General features: G+C 43.1%; 1 protein-coding gene across 1 annotated transcript in view; it reads left to right on the top strand.

Annotated features, from left to right (window-relative positions):
• The first annotated feature begins 1,994 nt into the window (after positions 1-1,994).
• Positions 1,995-10,710, top strand: part of ASXL2 (ASXL transcriptional regulator 2) — a 141,407-nt gene continuing 132,691 nt past the window's right edge. Inside the window, exon 1 of the mRNA XM_025867869.2 lies at positions 1,995-2,394. Coding sequence (XP_025723654.1) covers positions 2,338-2,394 — 57 coding nt within the window. The 5' untranslated portion in view covers positions 1,995-2,337. The remainder of the gene's footprint in view (positions 2,395-10,710) is intronic.

Here is a 10,710-nt window from a genome sequence, read left to right as displayed (position 1 = left end):
CTCAATCCCAGGACTCTGGGATCATGACCTGAGCCAAAGGCACATGCTCAACTTGACTGAGCCACCCAGGCGCCCCAACCCCCAAGACTCTATTTATTTTTAAAGATTTTATTTATTTGTCAGAGAGAAAGAACACAAGCAGGGGGAGTGGCAGGCAGAGGGAGAAGCAAGCTCCCCACTGAGCAAGAAGCCTGATGTGGGACTCATTCCCAGGACCCTGAGATCATTACCTGAGCCAAAGGCAGACACTTAACTGACTGAGCGACCCAGGCATCCCCAAAGACTTTATTTTTAAGTAGTCTCTACATCTGAGTTGGGGTTCAAACTCACGACCTCAAGAGTTGCACGTTCTACCGCTCGACTGATTGAGTCAGCCAGGTGCCCTTAGAGGGTGGGTTTGGCGGGAGATGGTACATATCTTGAGTGCTATGGATAGTGCTATGAGTTCCTAAAAGGATTTGTGAAAATATATGCATGTCATATATATGACATGTCAAATATATGACATGCATCATTTCCTTCAGTCATTTCCTTCAATGACTGAAGGAATAATATAAGGATCTAGATGGCCTCTCAAACTCCCTATTAAGACTTTTTTTGTGTGTGTGTGTAACAGCCCGTTTTGAAACATTGAATTAAAGTTATGAATCCTTCTTTTTTAACTAAGTAATTAATTAATTAATTTTAAGTAGGCTCCATGCCCAGTGTGGGGCTGGAAGTCAGACCCAAGATCGAGTCACACACTCTACCAACTGAGCCAGCCAGGAGCCCCCTGAATCCTGTTTTCAAAAATGCACAATTACACCCAAAAGATTGTTCATAATTTGAGGGGGTCCATGAACTTCTGACACCAAACCATGGCCTCCAAGCTAACTATTGCCTCTCAGTCCTATTTTAGAATACAGTAGAGGGCTAGGTTTACTAAACTAGACCAGAAGCAACTTCTGGAAGCAGATGTATTTTGGAGAACAGGAAGTGTTAGTACACATATTCTTTTTACTTCGCGAAGTATAAAAACATGGATAACACGATGGAATATGCCACATTCTGGATTCTTCAGGAGGCTTTTATAGACACTACAAATAATGATTTCTGACCACACACATAGCTGAATCGTTCAGCAAATATTTACTGGGTGCCTGATATTTACAGGCACTGTGCCAGTGACTGAAGTCACCCAGATAAAAGACACCATGGTCCTTGATGAGACTTCACTTGAAAAAGCCTGAATGTAGTTACTGGTGGCCTTTAAAAGGGGGGGGGAGGTTCATCTAAGTTTGAGAGGCATTGTGGGAGATGGAAAAAGGGCTCTGAGCTGGCGATTTGATTCTTGGTTTCTCCACATCCTAGACAGGTGAGCTTGGTAAGTCACTCAAACTCATCTATCATCTATCGAAATGGGTTAATAAGCAGACGAGAACTGTTGCAAATCGTCAAAAAGACAACCTTTGTAAAAATGAACATGGACAAACGAAAAAACCCAAGTACGAGGCTTGTTGAAAGTGACAGTTCAGATGCCTGGGTGGCTCAGTCGTTAAGCGTCTGCCTTCGGCTCGGGTCATGATCCCAGCGTTCTGGGATCGAGTCCCACATCGGGCTTCCTGCTCGGCGGGAAGCCTGCTTCTCCCTCTCCCACTCTTCCTGCTCGTGTTCCCTCACTCTGTTAAAAAATAAATAAAACATCTTTTAAAAAAAAGAAAGTGACAGCGGGGAGGGTCGCCCTTTGAGGCAAAAGTCTGGCTCTTCCAAGGCTCTAAGACCACCGCTGCGCCCAGCACGCGGTCAGAATCCACTCAATAAACCTTCCGGGATGGATTAAGTTCCGCTTCCGCAAGCTGATTTTCGCTGTAGGCGTGAGCACAGGACGGCCGACGCACTTCAGCGTCGGACCTCCCTCCCGCGCATGCTCCAAAGGACAGGCGGAGAGCGGAAGGGCGGGGGAGGGAGGAGACGCAGCTGACCGCCGGCTCGTTCGCCCTGCAGGCCCTCGCTGGAGGCGGGGGCGCGCGCGCGCACGCTCGCGCGGCCGGTTGCGTACAGTAGTGACGGTCGCGCGGGAGCGGTCACGTGACCTTAGCGGCTGCCTGTACAGTAAGGACCCAATATGGCAGCGGCGGTAGCAGTGGCAACGGCAGCAGGAGGACCGGCCGCCCCATAGACCCCCGCCCCCCCCGCGCACCACCCCCGTCGCTTCCTCTGCTTGGGTGCTCCACCGGCCTGACTTCCCCTTTCTCCCACCTTTCCCGGCACCGCGGGAAAAGCATCGCAGGGCAGAGCAGGCAGGGAGGGCGGCCGGAGCCCGGACACGGGAGCCTCCCAGTCAGTTCAAGACCCGACATGAGGGAAAAGGGCCGTAGGAAGAAGGGCAGGACCTGGGCGGAGGCCGCCAAGACGGTAAGGGGGAGGGAGCGAAGGGGAAGCCCGGGAGAATTTTGTTCCCTCGCCGCCTGCCGGTCGCAGGGGAAGGGAGGTCATTGGCTCAGCGACCCGGCTGAAGGGGGCACAAAACCGCGCGGAGAGGGCGGCGGTTAGTGTCGGGGTTGTGATCCCTGTGGAAATGGAGGCGCCCAGCGGAAGAGGGTCGCCGCGGGGCTGTGGCTTCTCCCTGCGTCTGCGACGAGTCCCCTTGGTGTTTTGAAGCTGCCTTTCGGGGTCACGTCGCTCTCACCTCCACTCTGTGGTAGCTCCCGCCCCGGCATGGGGAAGTCTGTTGTGCTTGCACAGTAACCGGTTCTTCTCCCTTGTGCGGCTGAAGAGCCCCCATTGGATGCAGATAGGAGAAGGCTTGTGCGTGCACCCAGCCCCGGAAAGAAGAGAGGAGCGCTGGATCTTGGTAGAATTTACCCGCTATAGCGGACATGCCGCCTGACCCCGGGTTCCCCGCTCGTCTGGGCTCCCAGATCCAACGTGAGGTCACGAGGCTCATGTTTTTGTTTGCTGTTGAAAGCTGAAAGTGCAAGAGGTGTTTAGAAACGAAGTAACAGGTGGGACTTGTAGAATTTTTTTTTTCTGTTTCCGTAGAGACCTACTCTGAACAAGGCAGCAATGCATGGTGGGACGTGTAGTTTACCCGGCCTTGACTTTTCCGTAGCTAAAGTGATGGTGGGTACACGAAGTTGTAATTAGTAGGTAAAACTATCTTTTTTTTTTTCCTTTTTCAATAACGAGGCTTAGAGGTAGGATTTAAGTAATCAGTGAGACTTTTATTGTGTTGTATGAAAAAATGAAAAGCGTGTATGTATGTAGAAATGAAACATTAGGAGACGCAGCAAAAAAAGTAATAGGACATAAAACGGCATGTTGGTGTTGGAAAGTGAGAAAGTGTGGAGACATTATCTTTAATCGTGAACCATGTCAGTAATACTTGTATAATGTGGAGACCCCTTCTAAATGAACCTTTTTTATATGATATACGGTTTATTTTTTAAATGAGGTTTTTTTCTGATTATGAAAGTAATAAATGTAAACTGTGGGAGAATTTGGAAGATTATAGGAGCGTATAAAGAAGAAAATGAGAAATCACGTATTTCACCCCTCAGCTATATCTTTTGAATGTTTTGTTATCATCCAGTCTTTTTAATTTATTTCCCCACATTTGGATCCTGCTGTTTATTCAATCTTATGCATTTTTGTAAACCTTGTCCATTTGTTTTGTAAATTTGATGTGATAGGGGATTGATGAGTCTTAAGCTTGTATTTCTGTTTTAGTTGGAAATGTGAAAAAGTTAGTGAATAAATAAAAGCACATTTTATTTATTGAGTGTTTTCACTTAACAGTCTCTCTTCATAATTGTGACTGTGCTGATAGTTTCCTTCTGAAAGATAAACTCTAGAAATAATTTTTTTGGTGGGGAGGAAATTGCTGCTTCACAGAAGGCTGTTACACTTTCTTCTACTTGATTAATACCTCAAGACTTTTTCTTTTTATTAAAAAGGTGGCAAATTTTAATTATAGGTAAGCAGACCACAACCCTAATTATGTTCATTAAGTCTCTAGAATCTTAAGAGTACTTTTGAATTATCTCTTTGGATAAACTAGTCTAATCATTAGGAAATTGTGACAAGTAGGAAAAATTTGCATCTGCTGTTTAGATTTTCCTTTTTTTTTTTTTTAAAGATTTTGTTTATTTGACAGAGCTGGAGAGCACAGGCAGGGGGAGTGGCAAAGGGGGAGGGAGAAGCAGGCCCCCTGCTGAGCAGGGAGTCTGACTTGTGGCTCAATCCCAGGCTGAAGGCAGATGTTTAACCAACTGAGCCACCCAGGCACCCCTAGATTTTCCTTTAATTAACATACTTGTTCATTCATAATAAGCATTTCATGCCTAGCTAGCTATGTGAAAAATAGTATCTAAAAGATGGAAAGGCTAGTTTATTAAGTAGAGTACTGTGTGAGTTCTTAAAGGGATCAGTATATTACTGGCTTGGTATTATTATTTGGTTCTGGCAAATGTAAGGCCTCAATCTTAGTAAAAATGAATTTTAGAAGGAGAGTGGTGATATTAAAACTTTTTTTCCCTAGTAGCCAAAATGTAAAAAAAACATTCTACTCACTTTGGCTTGGTTTATCATCTATAAAGTGAGGAATTAAACTAAATCTCTGTATTCAAACGATTTCCATTTGTAGGAAGGACTGTTTATTTATTTATTTATTTATTAAAGATTTTATTTATTTGAGGGGCACCTGGGTGGCTCAGTCATTAAGCGTCTGCCTTCGGCTCAGGTCATGATCCCAGGGTCCTGGGATCGAGCCCCGCTTTGGGCTCCCTGCTCCGCGGGAAGCCTGCTTCTCCCTCTCCCACTCCCCCTGCTTGTGTTCCCCCTCTCGCTGTGTCTCTCTCTGTCAAAGAAATAAATAAAATCTTTAAAAAAAAAAAGATTTTATTTATTTGAGAGAGAGAGAGAGCACATGAGAGGGGGGAGGGTCAGAGGGCGAAGCGGACTCCCTGCTGAGCAGGGAGCCCCATGCGGGACTCGATCCTGGGACTCCAGGATCCTGACCTGAGCCGAAGGCAGTTGCTTAACCAACTGAGCCACCCAGGCGCCCAGGAAGGACTATCATTAGAAGTAAAATTGGAATAGATAAAAGTAAATTTTTAATATTTCAGAATAATGAGGTCAGAAAATTAGTGATTTGACAAATGGAAGTAACTTTGACCTAAATTAAGAAATGTAGCATATATTTATAAGATCAAGAGGACTAGGAGAAGTATGTCTTAAGAAACTTATTTCATAGGCATTAAGGTCAAATGTTCTAGGAACAGAGTTTCAGCAAGGAAAGAATAAAATTATTTACGAAAAAAAGCAATATCTGCTTCTTGTTTCATTGTGTGTATCTACATTGTAGAGCTGTCCTGTTTTAGGGAGCACTATTAAAATGGGGTTGTATTTCTTTTTTCTTTTTTTAAGATTTTATTTATTTATTTGACAGCGAGAGCAGGAACACAAGCAGGGGGAGTGGGAGAGGGAGAAGCAGGCTTCCTGCTGAGCAGAGAGCCCGGATTTGGGGCTTGATCCCAGGACCCTGAGATATGACCTGAGGCGAAGGCAGACGCTTAATGACTGAGCCACCCAGGCGCCCCAAAATGGGGTTGTATTTCTGACAAATAGTATAGCAACAGATAAATAAAATTAATTATATATGTATATATACATGTATGATACGGAGGGTATGTGTGTGGATGTGTGAGAGCGATGGATTGATGTAAGGTTATTATGAACAATCTGAAAAATCAAGATACGATTCATAATTACTGTAAGATAGTAAAATTATTCCAAAAGGCTGATTAAATACGGAGTATATAGACTGGTTCCAATAACTAGGGACACCAGAGAGATGGATAATGGAGTTGAGATTCCACAGAACTTGAATGCTCATTCACTACACTGGACCATCTCCCTACTGATCTTATATTTGCCCTATATAAATACCCTAGTTATAAAAAGCATTACTCAAATACTTAGTTAACAGTCGTACATGTTTTAAATTTTAAGGGTGGCAGTGATGGTGATGAAATGATTTGGAATTAGATCTGTAGTATATAGTGTGCCAGAGATCTTAAGAACTATTACACTGATTTTAGAACTATGCACAAAGTTATGCTCTTTTTTAAACAAAACAAAAACAAAGAACCTGTATCATCTAAATATATAATGACATCCCTGAGGAATTTAGCTGTTTTTATAAAGCAGAGCTTTTGAAATAGTACAATTTTGTTGATCCTGTTTTCTCTTTTGACTTTTTCCTTGTTACGCACCACAACTAGGGAAGCATTGTCCTAAAAGGACAAGTTCGTTGTAATTGTAAGTAGAATGGACAGAGAAGCAGACCTTAGAGATTGTACAGTAGAGGTGCCTTTGGATATCTTGGGAATAAGGTGGTCAGGTATCAGAAGTGAAGTATGGATGTTAGAGGTGAGGAGCACAGCAGTCTGTCTTGTAGATCTTTAGCATGTGGTTTGTAGACTGAAAAAAAGGTGGGGGGCCGCCTGGGTGGCTCGGTCCTTAAGTGTCTGCCTTCGGCTCAGTTCGTGATCCCAGGGTCCTGCGATGAGCCCTGCATCGGGCTCCCTGCTCAGCCGGAAGCCTGCTTCTCCCTCTCCCACTCCCCCTGCTTGTGTTCCCTCTCTGGCTCTGTCTCTCTCTGTCAAATAAATAAGTAAAATCTTAAAAAAAAAAAAAAAAAGTTTAAAAAAAAGTGGGTTTTTTTGGGGAGGAGGATGCTATCTATATAGATTTCCCTTGGTTAATATGATTTTGAATGTATATAGATTTTTATTTTTGTCATTTACCTAAAGTCATTTAACTTTGGGGAATAAGATGGAAGATAGAAAATTTCTGTTAAAGGAATAATCAGAGGCTAATTACTTTGTGTAGGAAGTATAGAATATGGAAAGTAACTAAAAGTATAATGGGGATGCCTGGGTGGCTCAGTTGGTTAGAGTCTGACTCTTGATTTCACTCAGGTGATCTCAGGGCTGTGAGATCAAGCCCTGCGAAAGGCTCCCACTAAGTCGTGGAGCCTGCTTAAGATTCTCACTCTCCCTAGGGACGCCTGGGTGGCTCAGTCCATTAAGCGTCTGCCTTCGGCTCAGGTCATGATCCCAGGGTCCTGGGATCGAGCCCCGCATCGTTTCTCCCTCCCCTTCTGCTGCTCCCCCTGCTAGTGTTCTCTCTCTCTCTCTGTGTCAAAAAAAAAAAAAAAATATTAAAAAAAAAAAAAAAAAAGATTCTCTCCCTTTCCCTGTCTCCACCCTCCCCCCCCCACGCGTGCACACAGGCTTGCGTGGGCGTGCTCTCTCTCTAAAAAGTATAATGATAAAAATATATAATGAATAGAAAGATGATTAGGAAAAAATCTAAACAAAATAGGCTTTAGAAAAAAATACAAGTCTTAGAAATTTTCAGGACCCTTAATCTTTATTGTGAGTAATTTTTTTCTTAAAAATTATAAATACAGGGGTGCCTGGGTGGCTCAGTTGTTAAGTGGCTGCCTTCGGCTTGGGTTATGATCCCAGGGTCCTGGGCTCCACATCAGGCTCATTGCTCAGTGGTGAGCCTGCTTCTCCCTATCCCTCTGCCTGCCGCTCCCCCGCTCCTGCTCTCTCTCTCTCTGTGTCAAATAAAGTCTTAAAAAAAAAAATTACTGTGGCACCTGGTTGGCTCGGTCAGTTGGACAGCTGCCTTTGGCTGGGGTCGTGATCCCAGGGTCCTCCGATTGAGCCCCTTGTTGAGCTCCCTGCTCTGCAGGGAGCCTGCTTCTCTTCCTCCCTGGCTTGTGCTTGCTCTGTCTCTCAAATAAATAAATAAAATCCTTAAAAAGTTAAAAATGAAAATAAATTATAAATACAAATACAGACTTAAAATCCAGGCCTGGTATGTCCCTTTGGATGTATATTGACCAGTCCAGAATCCTCTTTAGTCTGTATTTGTATTGTATTTGTAGTTGTATTAGAATCTCCAGGAGAGAGCGTGCATATTTGAAAACATAGTAAATCTATTGTTTTTATAATACAGACTATAGAAGGTAAAACTGGGCAAAGTCTTGATTTGTAGAATATATGGAAAATAGGATGAGAAAGCATTGTAGGGACCATGGGTTAAAAATTGAGAAACTGCTCTGATCCATAATTACAAAATACTGCATATTTATATTTATTATTTCAGCTTTATGGAGGTATAATTGGCATAAAATTGTAAGATGTTTGATACATTCATGAAGTTGCTATTTGCAAGTCTATTTGTTTTGTTTTTTTTTAAAGATTTTATTTATTTATTTGAGAGAGAGAGAATGAGAGAGAGAGGGTACGAGAGGGAAGAGGGTCAGAGGGAGACGCAGACTCCCCGCTGAGCGGGGAGCCTGATGCGGGACTCGATCCCAGGACTCCAGGATCATGACCTGAACCGAAGGCAGTTGCTTAACCAACTGAGCCACCCAGGCGCCCTGCAAGTCTATTTGTGCTAGGTGATTTGATGTAACACTTTACTTGACTGATTTTCCTTCTTGCCATAGTATTAAAGTTCCCCTGTTTCGTGTCTTAGAGTTTGTGTTATTTTCAGTTCACCCTTCTCTCCTGTTTTTATGTGCCTGCTTTATTTTGTTTATTTATTTATTATTATTATTATTATTTTTTAAGATTTTATTTATGTATTCATGAAAGACAGAGAGAGAGAGAGAGAGAGAGAGAGAGAGAGAGGCAGAGGAGAAGCAGGCTCCCAAGGAGCAGGGAGCCCGAAGCGGGACTCGATCCCAGGACCCTGGGATCATGACCCGAGCCGAAGGCAGACTCTTAACCATCTGAGCCACCCAGGCGCCCTGTTTATTTATTTTTTAAGATTTATTTGACAGAAAAAGACACAGTGACAGAGGGAACACAAGCAGGGGGAGTGGGAGAGGGAGAAGCAGGCTTCCCACGGAGCAGGGAGCCCGATGCGGGGCTCGATCCCAGGACCCTGGGATCATGACCTGAGCCGAAGGCAGACGCTTAACGACTGAGCCACCCAGGCGCCCCTTTGTGCCTGCTTTAAAAGCCCACAAACCTAACTAGTCGAATGAAAAATCAAAATCTTTTTGAACACATAAATTAAAAATTTCTATGAAAGGTGCTGCTACTGCATCTCCTAGAATTCTGACAGGAGCTGAGAAAATAGCCATCACATTTGCAGAATTCCTTGCTATTTCCTCCTCTACAGATTCTGTCTTCTCTTAAAAGGCCATGCAATTTTGCTATGGTGAAAGGGCATTATGTTTTCTCTACAAAAGCTGTTTGGAAGGAGACTACTGTGTGGAAGATAAAACTACAGGGAACTGATCAGTAGGGTTTGTTAAAACCTGTTCTCTTTGTCCTTTTTACCAAAGACCTCTGAATGCCCCTCTAGTTCTATAGTCTATCTTTCCATGTTGCAGAGACCATCCTCATAGTTAATAGGAGTGTGCGATTTAGTAGTAGTAGTCTTATTTTTTATTTTTAAAGATTTTATTTTTAAGTAATCTGTACAGCCAACATGGGGCTTGAACTCAGAACCCTGAGATCAAGAATCATATGCTCCACTGACAGCCAGCCAGGTACCCCTTTATAGTATTTTTAGTACAGTTTGACTTAACCATGTTTTTAATGTTGTTGTAAAAGATTACTGATATACTAAATTTAAAAAAAATCCTAAATTTTAGAACTCTTTAAATACGAATTAAAAATTTGAGTTTCTATTGAAGTTATATAGGTTCATTTTTTTTTTAATGATTTTATTTATTTGATAGAGACACAGCGAGAGAGGGAACACAAGTAGGGGGAGTGGAAGAGGGAGAAGTAAGCTTCCCGCTGAGCAAGGAGTCCAATGTGGGGCTAGATCCCACTGAGATAATGATTTGAGCCAAAGGCAGATGCTTAACGACTGAGCCGCCCAGGTGCCCCTATAGGCTCATTCTTAAAAAAAGATGGAACAGAACAGTGTAGAGTTAATCTTTGATGAGTCACTGTAATGAAAATGGGATTAAGTGAAAGTCTGCATACTGAAATATTGAAAATAGAGTTACCATACTGAAATTAAGTATGGTTTATAGTTCAAATATAGTTTTCTGGACTTTTAACCCTATATGTGGAGATATACATAAACATGTATACTTATTTATATTTTATATACAGTTCTGCAACTGTTTTTAGTTAGGAATATCATGGATGCCTTTTTTTTTTTTTAAAGATTTTATTTATTTGTGGGAGAGAGAGAGCACAAGCAGGGGGAGTGGCAAGCAGAGAGCGAGGGAGAAGCACGTCCTGCTGAACAGAGAGCCTGACATGGGGCTTGATCGCAGGACCCTGGGATCATGACCTGAGCTGAAGGCAGGTACTTGCTTAACTTACTGAGCCACCCAGGCACATTATCATGGATGCTTTTTAATGTCATGATTTATGTATCTGCCTCATTCTCTTTAATTTTTTCTTAATATTCCACTGGTTTTAGATGTACCCTCATTTAAAAAAAAATCAGTCCTTGATTTTTTGTTTTGTTTTTTTTTTTTTAAAGATTTTATTTATTTATTTGACAGAGAGAGACATAGCGAAAGAGGGAACACAAGCAGAGGGAGTAGGAGAGGGAGAAGCAGGCTTCCCCACGGAGCAGGGAGCCCGATGTGAGGCTCGATCCCAGGACCCCGGGATCACGACCCGAGCCGAAGGCAGACGCTTAACGACTGAGCCACCCAGGCGCCCCAGTCCT

Source organism: Callorhinus ursinus, unplaced genomic scaffold, assembly GCF_003265705.2.
Source record: "Callorhinus ursinus isolate GAN/ISIS: 27379988/994484 unplaced genomic scaffold, GSC_fseal_2.0 scaffold10, whole genome shotgun sequence".
Taxonomy (NCBI): Eukaryota; Metazoa; Chordata; class Mammalia; order Carnivora; family Otariidae; genus Callorhinus; species Callorhinus ursinus.
Note: the sequence above shows the minus strand (reverse complement) of the source record. Positions and strands in the feature narration are given on the sequence as shown.